This window comes from Phaethon lepturus, unplaced genomic scaffold, assembly GCF_000687285.1.
Source record: "Phaethon lepturus isolate BGI_N335 unplaced genomic scaffold, ASM68728v1 scaffold49986, whole genome shotgun sequence".
NCBI classification, from domain to species: domain Eukaryota; kingdom Metazoa; phylum Chordata; class Aves; order Phaethontiformes; family Phaethontidae; genus Phaethon; species Phaethon lepturus.
In genome coordinates, this window is record NW_010546504.1 from 4,254 (window position 1) to 23,591 (window position 19,338).

The 19,338-nt window shown below is 38.1% G+C and overlaps 1 protein-coding gene across 1 annotated transcript in view; it reads right to left on the reverse strand.

Moving 5' to 3' along the window:
• Window positions 1-748: 748 nt before the first annotated feature.
• Window positions 749-19,338, reverse strand: part of UBE4B (ubiquitination factor E4B) — a 35,801-nt gene continuing 17,211 nt past the window's right edge. Inside the window, exons 12-29 of the mRNA XM_010289311.1 lie at window positions 17,750-17,833; window positions 16,119-16,175; window positions 15,627-15,743; window positions 15,424-15,522; window positions 14,856-14,969; window positions 13,631-13,829; window positions 13,248-13,386; window positions 10,865-10,964; window positions 9,976-10,103; window positions 9,453-9,551; window positions 8,374-8,609; window positions 7,476-7,602; window positions 7,033-7,177; window positions 5,815-5,949; window positions 5,259-5,450; window positions 2,907-3,081; window positions 2,301-2,447; window positions 749-1,906 (exon numbers count right to left, since the gene is read on the reverse strand). Of these exons, the coding sequence (XP_010287613.1) occupies window positions 1,845-1,906; window positions 2,301-2,447; window positions 2,907-3,081; window positions 5,259-5,450; window positions 5,815-5,949; window positions 7,033-7,177; window positions 7,476-7,602; window positions 8,374-8,609; window positions 9,453-9,551; window positions 9,976-10,103; window positions 10,865-10,964; window positions 13,248-13,386; window positions 13,631-13,829; window positions 14,856-14,969; window positions 15,424-15,522; window positions 15,627-15,743; window positions 16,119-16,175; window positions 17,750-17,833 (2,355 nt within the window). The 3' untranslated portion in view covers window positions 749-1,844. The remainder of the gene's footprint in view (window positions 1,907-2,300; window positions 2,448-2,906; window positions 3,082-5,258; window positions 5,451-5,814; window positions 5,950-7,032; window positions 7,178-7,475; window positions 7,603-8,373; window positions 8,610-9,452; window positions 9,552-9,975; window positions 10,104-10,864; window positions 10,965-13,247; window positions 13,387-13,630; window positions 13,830-14,855; window positions 14,970-15,423; window positions 15,523-15,626; window positions 15,744-16,118; window positions 16,176-17,749; window positions 17,834-19,338) is intronic.

The window sequence follows — 19,338 nt, forward strand, 5'->3', positions numbered from 1 at the left end:
ATGCTCAGAAACCATGATGGATCTGGATGCTGAATGACAGGTTGCAGATAAAAGCATGGCAGACTTTGGTCTGTGTCTTTTGAAGAGGGAAGAAAAGAGGGATTTCAATTTGTGGAAGGAGTGAAGGTTAAGGAACTAAAACCAGTCAACAAGCAAGCATCTCTGTCCCAACAGTCCATGCAGACACAAACTTTGGAATCTTCCTCCTACCCTTGGGGAAAACACACACTGGGGGGTACCCAACAAAAAACCCCAACAAAAAGCCTACTAGATCTTCACATTTTAATTTAGAATTACTTGCACATCTCAAAGGTCAGCACTGGATTATATATAACCTAGCCAGAATTCCCCGGGAGCCTGTCACCAACTGTCACGTAGCTATTAATAGCTTTAAGAGTCACCTACTTGGGAACATTCATTAGTTTGGAGTATTACTGATACCTGTGTTCACAGAAAGTTTTCACATAATTTACTAAGTTATCTCCGGATCCTAAACCACTATCAGCAAACGTGAACAAAGCCACCCAATCATTTGTATTTTTTATACTTTCACTGACTTAAAGGAAAGAAAAGCAAAGGAAACGCTTTGTGCGAGTGTGTATCATTTATTGTAGTTCAAGAGAGTCAGGAATTGAACAGAAGACACAGCGAAAAACAAATAAAAAGAAAAACAACCTTTTTTTCAGACTTAATTTTAAAACACTATGGTTTCAAATCCTTTTTAAAAAGGAAATTCAAGTATCATATGCAGGGGGCAGTCATACAAAAATGTTTGTGAATTTTTTTTTTTAATTATTTTTTTTAAAAATGTAATTCTACATTTCCTGCACCCTTTCTGCTTTGGTAAGGCCAAGCCATGGATACAAATTGGTACGCAACATAAAAAATGACCCCTGCCCCAAACTGCAGCCTCAAAGAATAAAAGGACCTGCTCTCTGCGGACAAGCTCTAACGGCTCAGAACTGTCATTTAGCATATATCATATCTGCAGCGTTAAAATAATGGATTTTACTTTTTAAAAAGTCACTGAAATCCTGGTACTCCCAAGCATCTCATCCATTGCAGCTGTTTTAACATATTTCTATCTCAAGTCTTTTCAAAAATACCAGAACATCTAAATCAACATAAAGAAAAGGAACATTTCAAAGAAGGGAAATTAAAATCCATGTCTGAAGTCTTTGCTTTTCTGAAATTATCCTTGTGTCTAACACCAATTAAAAACCAAATATGCAAATATGTGTAATATAAAAATACGATCCCAAGATTAACACTTTGTTGCAGGCACAGTTATCGCACAGAATATGTTCTTTTGAGGGCAGGGGAATGCTTTTGATTTTCACAGGGATTTTTTTTTTTTTTTTGCATTACAAAAAGAAAAAAAAAGACAGCAGTGCAGGTTTGATGGGTGGAAGAGGAAGAAGGGAGGGAAAAAGGAAAAAGTTACTTTAGCAGCAAAATGTCCAAGGTTCTAACCACAATCAAATTAACGGATATCTGGCTGTAAAAAATAAGGTTGAAGGGATGCTGCCCTGATCCATTCATCTTTGCTAAAATAATTCAGCTGTAAAAACTCCAAAATGTGACAGACTGAAGGACAGTTTTGTAACATAAGCAACTTCCTAGCTTGTCCTCCATGTTATTGACCATCGTTATCACTTAAATATATGTACAAGAATTAAGCCGCTTTTCTCCTCGTCCACATGCTTCTGGTCACGACCGCAAGTCAGTGCCAGTGGGCGTGCTAATCCCATCAACAGCTTTCAAAGTGTATCTGCTCCACTATTACCAGAACAGCCCACGCCCTGTTCTTCCCACCGGTGTCGGCGTGCTCTGCAAGGGAATTTTTAATGGTCGGCATTCTGCTTGTCTCTCATCCAGGCTTGGATTTGCTCTTTAAGTTCTGGCACTAGTAGTGTAAAGAAGAGAAAAAAGAATTATTAACTTTGCAGTTAAATTATTTAGTAATACTACTGTAAGAAAGCTCCTCGTGACCCATAGCAATTTCTGATCATGAATATCTAGTTTTCTTCTCTATCAATATATTTCCTGCACAGCTTTGAGTAAATGTATTACTCATTTACCTAGCGTAACTATCCTTTAGCCTGGTAGTTATGAAGGCAAGGGTGTGTGGCTCCCCCTCCCCCCAGAAAAAGGGAAAACAGAAGGAACTAAGTTTTCAGTGCAAGTTAAAAGAACCGTTAACTAAGGCCTCGGAATATCTTCGGAAAGTATACAGAACAAACCGCACACAAATTGCTTCCCCCAGTCAACAGTTCCACTGCTAACTGTTAAACAGATACCTGGTTCCAGCATATTTTCTGTCAGCGTCTGACGATTGAAAGGATCGGTGGAAGAGTTCAACAGATGCCTCAGGATGATTGACCTGTCCATAATAGTTCCAGATGGCAGCCTCACAGGATCAGTCATCAGAGTGTCCATAAGTGGATCTGAGGGCACAAGTGTTTTCAATTTAGTAAGACAATAGCTACAAATTTTATCTGCACACAAAAAACACAGTGCAGAACTGAGATAGTCAGGGTCCCCAAACAGGTATATCACGGATGTTAAAAAAATGGTTCAAATGAGCAGTGGACCAGCCTTATACTGCTTTTCCCTTTCTGAATTGGGACTAAGCATCAGCTATTTTCACCCTATTTTCAGATTTTGTTTTTTTCTTACTGTTTTAAAGTACATGTAAGCAAGACATGGATAGGACAAACCCAGGGAAAAGCAAACAAATTCTTAGCTCACTGTATTTTACTTAACTATGGAATTGAAATAGAGCAGGATGCAAGGCTTTATAAACAATATTTAGTTTCTATTAATATATACTCATATTTAGAATCAAAGTAACAAAACACACCCCTCTTCTCCTAAAAAGTCAGTATTTAGAAAACTCAACTTGCCTCTGAATTCATCTGGAGCATCACTGTAATCAATTTCTGCACGAGCATTCTTGGCAACAATTTCCTCCACTTTCTCTGCCAACAGTTTGAACTTCTCTATCGCTATGGTTGACTTGATTCCAGCCTTTCTCATCTTTGAGATAACCTCCTCAAAGAGCTCTTTACTGTAGGACCTCTACAAGCAAAGCATAAAAAGACAACTTTGCTGACTTGTAGTATCCTAACATGCCATAAAAATTCTGAAGATCTTTTAATGCATTTTTAAAACTTCAGAAGGAGAGATCAATGAAACCTCAACATTACATCAGACAGAAAAGTAGTAAGCAGATGACATTTCATCTAGCACCAAAATGTCAACTCTGGGGTAGACTTATGCTTTTTTACTGGTCATCGCTACTGTAGAACTGTTCAAGACCAAAAAAAGGCAGTATCACCTAAGCAAAATGAGTAAGGCACTTGGAGAGGATGACTGTAACTATTAGGACTGGTCCTTAGATAAAACATCTGTCAGTATTCTTGTTCTCGCAAGTCTTTGATGAAAATATAGCATAAAATGAAAAGGTTTTTTTCATTTATTAACCTCTCTGATAATGTGCAAGGCCGTAGTGGCAAAGAAGCGATTCTTTCTCCTAACTAAAACAAAAATAAACAAAACCCCCACCCCATGATGTTGCAAAATAGTAAGGCAATGCTTGCTGGAAACTTGCCAACTGGTGCAGCAAGAACTGCTTTTACTGCAGTTTTACTGTAGTAAAAACCAAAGCCAACCACATTTTCTTTTAAGGTCACAATGCCATGTTTTGATATAAGTCTTTTAATAAAAATTGCTATTTACACTGCAGTGCAGGGCTGAAATAAATGACGAAACAAAACACACTAAGTCTCACAGATTTCTATTTTCCTTGGGGACTTTAGAATGTTCAACACAGCCCTACTTCTTTCATCTACACTACATCTCATCAAGAAATACCATTCACTACTTTGGACACACAGTGCCCACCCAAACTCCTTTCTAGTCCACAGAGGAGGGCAGAACTATGGCAGTATGCCCAGGGCTTTATAAATGTTTTCAGATTCCTTCTAATACGTGCTAGGATTTGCAAATGGGAGATGTATCAAAATGCTTCAGAGAGACCCTGCCAATGATGAAGCAACTTTTTGTTTATTTTGTTCTGGGTTTTTTCTCCTAATACCAGTAGCCATTAACCAACCGTGCATTTCTTTGGTGTTTCTTTCCTGTCATTGACAGTTTCCAAGATACTAGTCACTCCCTCTCCTTTTTATGAAGGGCTACTTTGTTAATTAAGCTTTATTCCAGTTCCCACACCAGCAGGCTTCTTTCTTTTTCATCCCTATGTCAGTGCTGTGCATTTTGCTGTGGCTAGCATCGATGAATGAGTGATGGGTAACAGTCTCATTTTCATATATACTAAACAGCATAAAAAAATACACTGCATGCTCATTACACACATGCAAACACATACGGTCTGTTTCAAAAGCATTACTGACTCTCTACAATTATCAGAACTTAAGTAATTCCAGAAGAAAGATCACGAGTTACTCTGATACCTCTGCTTCACTAGACATGCAAATACAGCCTGATGTATTGTAAACCAGCTTCCACTAGAATTTCAAGTAGCCATTGAGAACATTTTTTTCCTCTAGATTTTGAAAAGTTTCTATAATAAGACACAGGCAGGTACAGAGGCGATGCAGTAGTTTGACAACTTCACAAGAACACAGAGGTGAGCAATAGCTTATCTACCTTAAGAATTAGCATTGTGCTCTGAAGACGACCATGAGGAGTTCAAAGGTGTCTCTGTCTCATGTATGCTGTGTTTTGTCAGTTTATTACACAGCTATTTAATAAAGTGATAAAAAAGGAAATACAGCATGGAAACTGTTAGTCTAGAGAACGAACTTTGGATTGTTAAATGAGGCTTTTATTCTCAGTTCCAGCTCTGCCTGTTTCAATGCGTTCTTGATGAGAAAGGGGGAGAGTAAAAACTCTTTGTATGCTTCAGTTTTCCCACTTGCAAAATTAGAACAAAGTAATTCTGCTAATTTATAATGAGGCTGTAGCTAATAAGCAGCTGACACTCAGGAAATTTCCTATGTGTGTGAAGTGCTCTAGACATTTATGTCTGTCTACAGGTTTGCAAAAACAGGCTCATGCAAAAAGAGCAGACAGAATATGAACAGAGATTATCTGCTGAAAGAAAACAAATTTGCAAGCACATGATGGAAACTGGATGGCAGCATTTAAGTAAGATGAAACTCTTCTAGCGTATTCTGCCAAGTCCTGTTTGTCCACCGTGCTTTTGCCACCACCCCTATCTTTTTGGAGCTCACCTGATCATCAGCAATTGCTTTAGCAAAGCGAGCACAATCTAGCTGTAGGTAAATGTCAGTCAGTTGGTCCAATAGCTTCTTTGGTTCAAACCCATACTTCTCAGGGTTTTCGACTTTCAGGTCACGGCACTTGGGGCCACACAGTTGCTGTAAGTTAAAGTTCAACATAGCAGCCAGTCGTGGTCCAAGTTCCTACACGAACAAAGTAAAAACACAGATCATGGCATGAAAGCAGTGATGAATATTATCACTAGACTTGCATACAGCAAGATCAGGAATTATTAACTAACAAAGTTATCATTTTGTAGGCTTGCAGGAAGTGTCTTTTCTTTATGCATACTTTCCATTAAAATAAATAGTAATGCAAACAGCTTCTGTCTAGAAAGATCACAATATCAAATTGTGATTTGATCTTAATATCAAATAACTTCATCAGCCATTAGATGGAGAAAGGGGAGGAGAATGGAGACAAAGGGCTATGAAATATTTCCAGGATATTACCCAAAAGCACATGTTAAAGAAGTTAGAAACCAAGTTAAATCTGAGCAGGACTTACAGGTCTGAGAAAAGGCTTTTGAACCTGCTTGGTAAGGATATGGAACATATCTACAGTTTCGGTTGCCAGGGCAAGATATGAACGAGACACGCGCTCATCCTGAGCTAGCTGCGATTGCCGAGCCTGTTGCTGATCCTAGAAAATAAACATTCAGTGGTTACAAGTCCACAGAATTTCCTACATCATCACCAATCCAAACCTTAACAGCCATAATGCTGACATGATCTAGATAGACGAAAGAACAGACTGCAATTCAAGTCCAGATGTGATACATTTTTTAATTTAAGGTACAGCTTACTTTTACTACCTAATACTAAACAGAAGTCTGCACCAATTTTCCAGAATTCTGCAACACTAAAAAATGAATGCAAATGATATCACAAGACTCCACAGTTATTGAGTCTGTTTATATCCTGTAACTGCTCCTCACAGCTGCAGAACTGGGTTATGCTTCCTTTCCATCCAAATGCCAATACTTAGAAACCAGCTTGGGATCTGAGAGTCAAGTGAGGTTCTTGCTAATTTATGTGCCATCGTAAGTAATAAACACTCCACACTGGAACAATCTGTAGATGATGTACCAGCTCATTTTGTCACTACAGTAATGGCTTTACCTTGCTAGTAGGCATAAACAGGAAAAAAAAGGCTTCAGAAGAGCAAACCAGAATAAGTTTAACAAACAAGATCTTTATAGCTTTTCTTTTCAAACTTTTTTTTTTAAATCAATAACCTTAAAATAGAAATATCTGACATTGGTGGGTCAACACACAGAATTATTGTTTAATCAGGCTAAGGTCTGTGGTATAGCACTTCATTTGTCTGCATCGAATCTACCCAGGATCAATGCATTAGCAAAATAAAAGCTTCTACTCCTTGAAGTCAATTCAACTGGTGAGCATCTTCCAAAACCTCCTTCAAGAAGGTTAAAGTCTCAATTTTGACACTTAGAATTAAGTGCACAGTAATTTAAAACTTTATACTATTTCCACTTCACACCACACTCTTTGCCAGCCACAACATAACTAAGCAGAATGGTGTTTTTTGCAGAACGTCATCCAGAGAGACCATGGCCGTACTGGCAGCGAGAAAAAGCATTGAGAACTGCTTCTCATGAGCAGCTCTTTGGTGCTGCCCCTTATTAAAAAGTTTTTTAATGGTCTTGTATTAAAAAAAAATTAAAAATAAGTAAAGAGCACTTTGAAAAACAGCTCTGTTCACCCTGGGCAGCAGGTCCCATTGCTCTTTATTCTTCATCTCCTCTTGCACTTCATGGATACGTTTTAGGGACTCCAGACTCTCATCCAGCAAGAAAGTTGTGTCATTTATCAGCATGTTGATGTAGCGAACAAACTGCTTCCCAGAGCTGAAAACATTGAAACACAGTTATCACGGCAGAGTAGATGGGTGTGCAGACCAGACTGCAACCCCAGCAACACTCCTTCTTGCACTGTATATTTCGAATAATGATCCCATTCCCCAAGCCAAGTTGATGTGGTGTCCAGAGCTCAGTTTAGAAACACTCCAGTTCTACTGGAAGGGGCTGCCATTTAAAATACAATGGAAAGCAGCATCACCCATTCCCAATGGTAGTGACCTCCTCAGGTCATTGCTTGAGCAGCTTGCATGACAGTAAGCAGCGTCATACACAATTTCTTACTCACTTGAACTCTTCCATAAATGTACCATGGTGAGCTATATTCTGCCAGAGGCTTTTGAAAATGGTGCTGATGTGGTAGCGGATCGTAAACTTGTCATAGAATTCGCTAGTGGCTCCAGTATGTTCAACATCTGAAAAAGAAAAGATATACCAAAACTGAAATAAAAAATCTTTCCCAATAGGATTCACCTGCATCACACTAACATCTCTCCCCTACTATCTCCAATGTGATGAGCTTCAAGCAGCAAGCTTTAAGAGATGAAATTCAATTCCCATTCAGAAGTCTCCATCTTAATCCCTATTAAAAGAAGGGGCACTGTCCATTTTCTAATCCAGAACCAAGTTCATTTTTGAAGAAAGACCCTCAGAAAACAAAACTTCTTTATACTCAACTCCACTCTGCTCTTTGTCCCCTAGTCTGAAATTTCACTAAGAAGAAACCTCTGTGAACACTGCAAAAATAGTTGTTTCTATCAAGGCAAAAATAGTTGTTTCTATGAGCGCAAAGCCCTTTCAAAGCATCCAAATCCACAGGACTAGCAAAACCAGTCAGAAGTTTTAAATACTCCCTTACAAAACAAACAAAAAACCTCCAGTTTGACATCTAAACACCGCAAAAACAATTGTCGCATCAGTCCACAGTACTAGATTTGTCAGTGCACAGCAGTTTGTGTAAGGACTAAACTGTCAAGGTTCCATGTAATGCTATTTCCCCTGATTTCTGAGCAACAAAGCCTCGTCTTTGAAAGACCCAAGATCTACCTCATTTTATGGCTTGTTGGTTTTTTTGTTTTCTTGGTTTTGGTTTTTTTCTGAAAAGGTTACAACAACTAACACAGACTTTTGCCTTCGAATACTCGTTGCTTGCTGTATACTCGGTGAGCTATAGATGAAGCACTTACCTGTGTAAAACTTCATCAAGGAGGGGACTAACAGTTTAGTAGAGAGAGGATGATTCTCAATCATTTCAAAGAACTTTTGTGTCCGAGGCTGAACAGCTGGATTTGTCATGAACATCACTTCCACCAGCTTGGCTACTAAATAAGGATTCCGGATGTAGTTCTGGTTGCACAGCATCACAACAAGGAACATCACTATGTCCTGAGTACAGGGCTCATAAAGCACCTGAGGAGCATATCTGAAAAAGAGAGAGATAAGGAAAATAAAATGAAACACCTTAACCCGGTATCAGCTACAGAAGATTTATCATATACGTCAAGTAAGCTCAGATCACTCATTAGCCACAAGAAAAGTTTAGTCATCGTAATTCTCCATCTTCCTCTACAGAAACTAGATTCTTACTCTTCCAAAAGGTCTTGCCAGCTGTTCACTGTAAGCTGAATTTTAGCCTGAAACACTATCATATTCTTTTGTTGCACTTAATAGCAAATTTGCTGTTAAGTACCCCTATAACAGCTCCTCGGGAAGGCAAAAGCAAACATCTCCTCATCAAACAACACAGCAAAGTCTGAATTTGAAGGTACATTTTCAGGAAGAAAGTTACCAGCTTCAGAACTCCAGGATTAAATCTGAATAGTATTCATGCCCATCTAAGCTGCTAAAACTATACAAATGCATTTCCTCCCCGCAAATTTATAAATGGGGGAATTTTCTACTTATTAAGCTATGGCTTTTTAAAAATATGATTCTAGTGATGATTTAACATCATCATGAGATTAAAAGGACTCAGCAAACTCCAAACCATAAAGAAAATTTTTGCAGGGGAGGGTGTGCGTGGACCAAGAACTCTTCAACTTTCTTCCAAGAAAAAATTAGGTTAGAAGGGACTCTGGAGCTCATCTAGGCACTATATCTGCAGTAGCGCCTGCCAATGCCATAATCTTACGGCGGTTGTTATGAAAACAGAACAGTAACTACAGAATAGCTACAAAACTATTTTGGCACCCTAAATTTCTGTGCACACCACCTACTACAGGAGTAAATGGTAGTTCAAATGTCCCTTAGATATAACTTAACTTACTGTACAATAAAAAATAAAAATTCAGCAACATCTTCCACGTAAAACTCAGGCAATGCTGCAAATACCTTCGGAACTTCAGGAGTTAAAGGCAGTTTTATGCTGTAGAATAGAGAAGACAACAAACAGGACAGTAAAATAGCAGGGTTAAGTAGAAAGTGTCACAATCTCTCCTGTGGAATTCTCCTATGGGAACACTTTACAGAAGTTCTGACACTGACTTTAAAAAAAAAAAAAAAAAAAAAAATTCAGTCACTGAATTTAAAAAAAAAAAAAAAAAAAAAAATCTATGTCAGTACTTCAAATGTACTAAACATATCCAAGAGCTGCTCTCCCCCACCAACTGAACCTTAAACTTTAAGACACATATTCCATGCAAGAATGTGTGTCACTGACAAAGTAACAATCACACAAGAATGCAGACACTGTAAAAAAATTAAATTCTAGAATTGCTAAATTCCATAAGCAATCTAACATGATCTTAAATATCTTTGATACAATTTACACAGACTATCCTGACACTCACTTGGGATAGGCAGGGTCAAGAATGCGAAGCATCAGCTGAATCACCATGCCATAGAAATTCAGACATCTCCTGAGAAAGTTTTCATCCAGCAAACCAGCATCTGCACAAGCCTTGCACCTCACCAGTTTCTGCAGAATATGGATACAAAAACTAATCCAGGGCAAGACAACATAAAAGGAAGGTCAAGCCTGTCCAAGCTAATCAATGTATCTGTGAATTATGACAATTATATAAGTCTCTTCTTAAAATATGTTGTCATTTGAAGAAAACAGGGCACTTAAGCCCCAACATACAAGAAAAACCACACACATAATTCAGAGTTGCTGGGACAGAGGAAACTTTTACAAGCTTTATGGGAACAATGAAAGGAATAACAGAAGCATTGAAGTGGGAAAATGTGCAACTAAAGTCATATTGGTGATACAGCTGAGAAAATTTGTGTCATTTTATACTAGGAAGACCTATACAGGACAGACCTTCAAAAGAGAGGACCCCAGCGTACTCATCTTTGCAAGAATTCTACATGACATTAGGGACTCAAGAGTTCCATCTCCATCTCGGGCATGGATTGTGCATGCGTAACTACCCCTGAACAAATCACAATCCCTTTGCTGTTCTCTGTCCAATAAAATAGTAGTTTCTTCTTTCTCAAGAAGATGATTAACTGGCTAAGTTAGTCTTGCTGTTACTTTGAATTTTAAATTCACCATTAATGTTATACTGTATCATGACCACCATCTAGTACCGTACTCACATGGATTATAGATTCAAAAGCACCATTTTCAAGAAGCATCAGTGGGAAGTTGCGTTTAAAACATTAGGACACAAGGTAAACGTAGAGACAGGTTGACATTTAAGCATTTAGTTGAGAACTGAATCACTTACAAACCTTGAGCTGTGTCTTGCAACGTTTCAGCATTTCTCGATGCCTGGTAGCCAGAGGAGAATCCTTCCACTGACTTTCATTGTTTTTCAAATCTTCAACAGTCCTGAAAACCATATGCAGTAACTGGTCATCATGACAGAGGGGGCAGGTACTGCCATCTACAAGACATTTAACCTACTTATCTGCTAGATACCAAGGAAATACTGAGAAGACAAGTGGGGAAAAGTGCTAATCATTTTCATAGAAGTTTCCCCATCACCACAACAAGAAAAATTAATTGCTTTTGTAAATGCAGACTGAACATCTGCAGTGTGCATTCAAAGGCACCACATACACTAGCTCCAACATATGTGCCTGTCAGACAAATCAGAACAGTGAAAAAAGGGATGAAACACAGAAGGGATCTATCCTGCCTGACAAACTAATTTTATCCATCGTATTAAAAAAAGTGTCTTTGCCTATTTTCGTTCTTCAAACTGAAGTCTAAAGTCAGTTAAAGGAAGGTTAAAAGGAATTAAATTAAAAGGAATTAAAATTAACCCTAACACAAAGAAGGGCTGGTCCAGTTAACAACAGATATTTAGCGATCTCATTCATTGTCTAATATGGGAAAGGAAAATGGAAAAGAGAATCAGCTAAGGAAGAAAAAGGTGGCTGACAACAGGACCAGGTATTAGAACCACTTTCCCTTTCCCAAGAAAGGTACAAGTCTGCATCCTCTGTCTTCCCACTCTCCACTATTGTAAATGATTTTTTTTCAGTTCTGTTCTACTCTTCTCATGCTCCACTACCCATAAAATTCTGGTTTCCAGAGGAGTGCAGTACATGAACAGTCTATAGTCTCCCTGTCAGCGTAAGGACCAGTAAATCAAGGTGGCTGATATTACACCCCCCCTCTTACCCATCTTCCCACTGCCCCATAAAAGAGAGAACTTAAATGTACATTACACACACCATTTACATTTTAAAAATCCTACGTATTCCCATATCTTAATCCTTTTTAGGAAGGGCAGCTGATTAGAACAAAATTTAATATACTGAACTATACGAATATGGTCCCTTTTCATCCCCCCTCGAAACACAAATTCTTTCCCACATCAATCTCTGCCTACAGCAGAAAAATATCCAGTCTAATTTCTTTATTACCAACATCTAACTACATTGCCCAGTGTTGCAAGCAACTAAACAATTCATGGAAACACTGAACGCTAAGCTCCTGTTGATGTCAGTAAAAGCCAAGTGCTCTTCACTCTGCACCATTAGATGCACACTGCTGCATAAGCAGCTCCACAACAATTCTAAATAAGGAAAAAGCAGCAATTCCTTTTTCAAGCCAAATGTATGGCTTATTTACAAGCCATCCACAGGCTGTTTTATACAACAATACTTTTTTCTTTAAGATATACTAACTCTCCATGCTCCACTCCCTGCAGCTTCCCAGGTTCTTGGCCTGCGTGTGCTTTAAAAACCAAAAATGAAATCACTAGAAACGCAATCCAAAAATCCTGTAATGAACTCATGGTATTACTGCCAAGGAACATTTACCGAAATGCAGCGAGTGCAATTATAAACAATGGAAAATACTGACGATATAAAAATCTGTTCTAATTTTAACAGAGTATTCTTCGAGGTTTAGCAACTATAAAAGTCTATTTGAATTTATGCCAAGAGAAATGGAAAACAGCAGGTATTTTCATGTCAACATCGTAACTTTTATTTATATTTTTTTAAAATGGTAAACCACATGCTGAATTACACGTACATCAACAATAATAAGAGTTTACTGCTGAGGGTTTCCCTCCTACCCCCATCAAGAGTATGAAAAGTTATCCCACCTGAGGGGAAAAGGTAAGTATCTTCCAGGATATGCAAAAGAGCTCAGGCACCACTAACAGTGTCTTGTTTCTGAAATCACGAGTCATTTACAATGACTTGATTATCAGACATGTAACTTTATATGCACTCCTACAGTTATGTCAAAGATCCTGAGGCATTAATGTCCACACACCATCAACCACTCCACGGATTAGTTACAACAGTGTTAAATAACGTCATGAATCCTAAAATGCTCTGAAGATAATTCAATTACCTTTTAAACAGAATGGTCTTCTCACCAGTCTGAGCTCCTTGTGTAACTAACATCCTCCATCCCACTATTATTTGAATTCCTGATTCAAGCCACAGTCCCTCACCGTAAGCAAAAATCCATAAGGGCCAAAAGCAGCAGATCAACAAATAGTTAAGATGATCTGTACTCAGCAACAGTTTTACCCAAATTGTCATTCTAATTTTCATTAAGTTTATAGGACTTGCCATCATGGTGAGAAGACAAAATTACTAGGATGCTAGGACTCTCAGATGCACTAGATAATCAACAGCTTCTAACCTGTTAAGTTCCCTGATGGCCCGCAGTCTACGTATGTACCGACGGCAGCTTGGCAGGATTGAGAGATGATGGGCATGCAGGGTTAGGAAAAAACATTCTGTTGGGAATTTCGGCTCAGAAAACGGAGACGGATCCCTATCTAGAAAAAACAAACAAACAAACAAAATTTTAGTATAGGTGAATGAAGTAGAGAAAATGAACTGCCTCATCTAGGGGCAAGACCTTGAACTCAATTTTCTTTAAAACAAGTAAGAGCAGACAGCATGAAGAAAAAGCACTTAGGAATGGGGAATTATTTGCTGCAATCAAGTGCTTCCATGTACCTCCAGTATCAAAACCAGAAGGCCAGTAAATCCTTAATGTATCTCAATAAGAGTACTCACAAAGTTCAGCAATCCAGGCTGTAACATCCTCCATTGTTGCTTTCACTCTTGTTTCATCTGTTGGGAGGTCAATGCGACACCTGGGATGAAATATGTACATGGGATCAACCGTTTCCAGCTTTATCTTCGTACTTAGTTGCTGTAGTACCCATAAGAAGTTGAGCATAAAGCCATCTGTAGATACCAAACGATCGTCTGTCTGTGGGGTAAGAACATAAACAGTTGAAGACGTAAGCTTAGAAGTACAAGGGTATTATCTGCTGCTTGAACAGCTTCAATATAAATGAAGTACGCAAGTTCAAGAAAAAGGAGGAATTATGAAGAATGGGGATCTGTATATGGGGAATGGGGACTGTGATACTGGAAAGGTCACTTACTAATTTACATACTATCATTCTCTATGGTTCATGTAGTCATTTTTAAGAACACTAAACAAACATAAGAAAAGTAGTAGACAACCTAAGAAATTAAAAGGGCTTAAAAGGGCCTCTTTCAAGAATGGTTTGCCACAGATACAGACAGCAACAGAAGAGGTTCAAATAGTTGCTGAGCTTCAATTCATAAGTTTTATCTTAAGTGTAAAGTTTCTATTACTTCTTCATTGGAATATCACAGAAAAATTCCTAGCAAGAGTTCCAAGTGTTTGCTTTTGAACAGGGGACTTGAAGACAACAGTGATGCAAACTTCAGTTGTTAGGATTCATGCACAGATTTTATCACAGGAAATGAGTGCAATGGATTAATTAAACGATGACAAAGATAACGTCCCTTTTGTTTCACTGGAACCATGCCAGTTCATAGCTGCATTACTGCTTTTACAGAAACCATACAAAGCCTAGCAACTTACCAGCTGGGAAAAAAGTTTTGTAAATGCAGCCAATTGGAATGAATGAAGCCCCCATAGATTGAAGGCGGGGGGCAGTGCATGGGGTTGGGGAGTACAAAGCTTTAAACATCTGGTATGGAATCCCTGTTAATGAAGAGACACGTCAGTCCTAAGAGAGGAAGTAACATAAACTTATCAAATAGGTAAAACGGAATTATTTCAGGAATGGGAGATGTATCGAAAGAGATAAAGGCTGATGACAGGGCTTCCTGCCTGTTGTAGTAGGCATATCAAAATTCTTTTGTCCTTCGTTCAAAAGCCACCACTGCATAAGCCATCTAGCGCTATTTGTACAGTGACTAGGTCCGCGATGACAGGAAGAGTGTTCCCTTTATTTACCTGCATTTGTGCCTTTTTCATGTTGGCATTGACAATAGCTGCCATGTAACTGAGAGCTGCTTCTCGAGTTTCACCATTCAGTAAAATACTATGTAGAATCTTGAAGAGCTCTTGCTGGAATTTGAAGTAAATATTCTGTCAGGTTGCATATACTTCTCAACACTACATAATGTTCAACACCTGCCACAAAACTACCTAAAAATTCTGTTACAGTCTTATGTCGACATTATATGCATATATTAGTTATGAAATTAGTTTCAGAGAAGATTTATATAGATTAGTGCAAGACACACACACACTCTACTAATACATTATGCATTTTTTTACTCATCCTTTGACATGAACTACAATCCGTGACTAACTGTTCTGTTATTTTCTGCATTGGCTTACAGCTTTAAAGAAATATTTGTGGCACTAATTTTTTCTCCTAATTCCCCTCAGCCATATTCTAACAGACTTGTTGTTTAATACAAAAGCTAGATTATTTTAGATTATATTCTTCATCTATATCAAGAACAAAAAACCTGTAATATTTTTGCAATTTTTTTTTAAACAAGAGAATACTTACCCTTGCTAATTCCATGTAATGCTGCAAAGACTGGCTAACAACTCGGGTGTTCTCAAGAGTAATGGCAGGCCCTGAGAAGTACTTTTCAACTACTTTGTTCTGAAAGTAGAATGAATATTGGCAAATGTATCAAACATATTGGTGATGGAAAACAAACAAACAAACCCACCACGCTGCTATGAACATCCTTCTGTAACACTTACGTCATCTTCAGCAAAGACTGAGAGACTGAAGAAGGCTCCAAGATAGGAAAGTCTTTGCAGCTCTCTTCCTGCACCTGTGCTTAAAGATTTAGGCAACCACAAGGGCAAAGAAACAACCTAGAAAACAGGAGAAATAGCAAGTTAATCAAAGCTGCCATGTCAGCCATGCTATATCGTCTGCACTGTCACCCGTCAGTGTCTACCACGTGCCCTCGATTCTTCAACGTCCAGTCATGCTGATAGCTAAATGGAAGCATCTCAGTATTTCAGCAATATAAGCAAGTCACATTTAGTTTTTCTAAATTCTCAGGGAAAAGGACTCCACCAGTTTACGTAATTATTGTTTAGCATGAGATACTACATTAGCCCTTGTTTAGAGTTCTGAAGAATGTTATCAATGTGGACCATATAATACCAACAACAAAATAAGTTTCATGGTTCTTTTCACTTGGGGGGGGGGTGGGGGTGGGGGGTCAGACTGGATACACTTACCAAACTGCACATAGGGTGTGTTTTCCCAAACTTGATTTCACAAAGTTCACATAGTGCCTATAAAGAAATCCAAATAAAAATTACTTTTGTGTGTAATTTCTAAGTAAACTGTCTGCAAATAAGAAGCTTAACATGGTAAACTACCGAAAGAGACAAACCTTCTTCCCTTAATCAGTGGAAAAACTTCCATCTTCTACAATGGTGCAGAGCTCCAAAAAGAGCTACAGCACACCCTGCACCCATTTTAGCTTTTACATCTGTTCCAAGTTGTCTCAAAAAAGCTAACATGTCTCATGGGATAATAAATTATTGCACTTATTTCAAAAATTAGCTCTGCAAATTGTTTGTTTGTTCAGCACATAACAATGCCTTTGCTGGACTCCTGAACTGCCTGCCACATGAAAGTCAGTAACAATAATAAATACAGCAATTGTTCTATACATACACCAAGGCCTTTGTCTTCTGAATCAGAGTGGAAAAATGTCAGATGAACACAGAAGCCAGAAACAAAGAATCCTATCCAAGATCTCTAACTCACTTTCAACTGTAGCACAGAAAAATGAAAGCAGTTATAACAGACGATTCTGAAAACACAAAAATACTGTAGGCTTTCACATATCCTGCTTCTCCTGTTCTCATTCTTCCATTATACTATAGCTAGTAACTACTATTCAATCCTTTTGGTGTACACTGTGACAACTACAGATGACCAAAATGGAGTATCATTTTCAAGTAGCCCTTACTTGTAGCCAACAGCCAAATTTGCAACAGTTCACAATTTAAATTTAGGGCAATTACAGAAGAGCAGATAAATGCAGAACCAGCAAAAATTGTTATTTTTGCAAAAGTACCACAGTTGCTTAGTCAATTTGATTTGCGGCACCCCAGTCCAGCTAATTTCCTGAAGTACACATTAAACCTGAGATGTAACAGCCTTTTTTGGCATCATACACTGAAGCTGCTAAAATCTGAAGGTGCTAGCTGGCAATGCTCAATTTAGCCAAGAATTTAGCTTTCTCTTTTGTGGCCGAGCATGCTTTTCAAAAGACTTTTTTGTTTTGTCAATAAAGCAGTAGGGGAGAAGCAGATCTAGAGCCGGAAGTATGCAGTTTAAAAAACCTAAAAATAACTCCCCCAACTTTTCAGCCAGGGAATATGATGACATTTTCCTACAGTAAACAGTCCCAGACTCAAATAACGTTTGGTTTAATGCAATAGATTTTCGTTTCCCACCTACAAAAGCAAGTCCATCAAATATTGGTATGAATATTGGGCCTTATTTCCCAGACTTAAATTGGGAGGAGCTTAGCAGGATTTTATAAGCATCCACAGTATTATAACTAGTATGCATGATGAAATCCATACATTTGATTAATCTTACATAAAGCATAAGACTAGCCCACTACACAAGCTCTGCCCATTAAGCTTAAGATATTACTGCCCTCAAGACTATACTGGATTTTTCATGGTCTTTTACACATCTCGTACCACATTAAGCTTCCAACATAGTTTAATAGTAATCCACTGACCAAAGAAAGCCCAAAAATGCTGAAGTACATTACCTTGTATGGCATCTGCATAAGGTATCAGTAATCATAGAGAAACTGCTTCTAGAAATGAACAGTCCTTACCATAAGGGGATATTTAAAGTTGTCACTATCAAGGGAGCACTCTTTGGAAGCTACAGCCAGGCCTTGCAAGATGGGAATAAAGATCTGTAAAAAGAGAAGTAGATTACTTTATTCAAGAATAGGAAGCAATCAAATGACACTATTGCTGTACACAGCAGGAAAGGTCTGTTCATTCTTCAAATAGGGCAAGTTAACTACAGAAAAAATAAGACCTTTTCTTTAAATTTGTATCAGTTAAGCCTGAATGCCTAACAGATTATTCAAAGCTAAAAAACAACTTCCTTGACAGTGTGTAAGTGATGTGCTGACTTGATGCCTGGGCATAACAACTTACCCATAAAAACTTATTTCCAGGCTCTTGTATGTAGTTTTCCTGATCCCAGTCTAACTAGTTTTCAAACATTTACTTTGCAAACCAAATAAGCCCAGGGACACGTACATCTAGATTTAGACCCAAAGCTAACAGACACAAGCTGAAGCTGACAAATAGTAATGTCAGCACACCGACAAAAATCAGGTGTGGTTCCATCAAGTTCTTGGCACATGGAAACCACATGGGGAAGCATATACACATTCCATACAGCATCACTGTAGATACAGTATGTATGTGTGCAAGCATGTGTATTACACACACAAACGAGAGCACGAGTTCTGTAGAGGACTCCAACAACCTGATTACCCAAATGGGTAATAATTTATTTGCATATACACTTGGGGTAATAATATAGCTTTAATTTTGCATGTCATGTAAGCAAGTTAGCTTTGTGCTGGTAAGTTGTAAACTGTGGTAAAGATAATAAGCAGCAGCCAAGGACTGTTATGAAAGAGGAAGTGACATGACAGGAACTTATCAATCAAAAGTAATTATAGCCAATAAGTACATCCCAATCAGACAGCTGTGACAACCATACCCTCACAAAATAAACTCTTAGAGTAGTTTTGCAACAATTTTTTGTTCCTACGGTAGGAACAAAAGTAGGAAAGAGTTCCTACTGAATTTTAAGTATATTGTGTTGCTTCTATGAAGAGACAAAAAAATGCATTATTAAATCATATTACAGAAAAAGGACTATAAAGTTGCGTCTGCTTCAGCTAGAGGAATGGTTCTCTTCCCCAGGGTAGGTGACCTTTAAAACTTTCCATAACCACTTTCTGACAGTGTTAAATGTACTTTCAACTGCATGAACCTCTACTAAAGGTATCCAGACAGAGATATAAATTATTAAAAGGTGCTTGCACTACACAAAAGTTAGCTAATGTAATTTTTTTCCCAAATTGGAAGGATCAAATGCCATTCTGAGGGCCCCTTTACAGCTAAGTAACATAATACTATAGGAGCGCTAATTAGATACAATTAGAACCTTACTGATCTGCTTTAACATTATATGGGCAACAAGAAGTTTGCTAGTTTTGTGTCTTAATTACTAGGCCCACCAGTTCCAATTTTTATCACCTCTGAACTACTCTGACACACCATAAATAATAAACCATCTACTGTTTCTCAGTCATCTCCTCTGTAAAATATGAAGACTTAATGGACTAGGATTTGTAAAATGCTCTTAGCACCTTAGATGCAAACTATTAAAGTT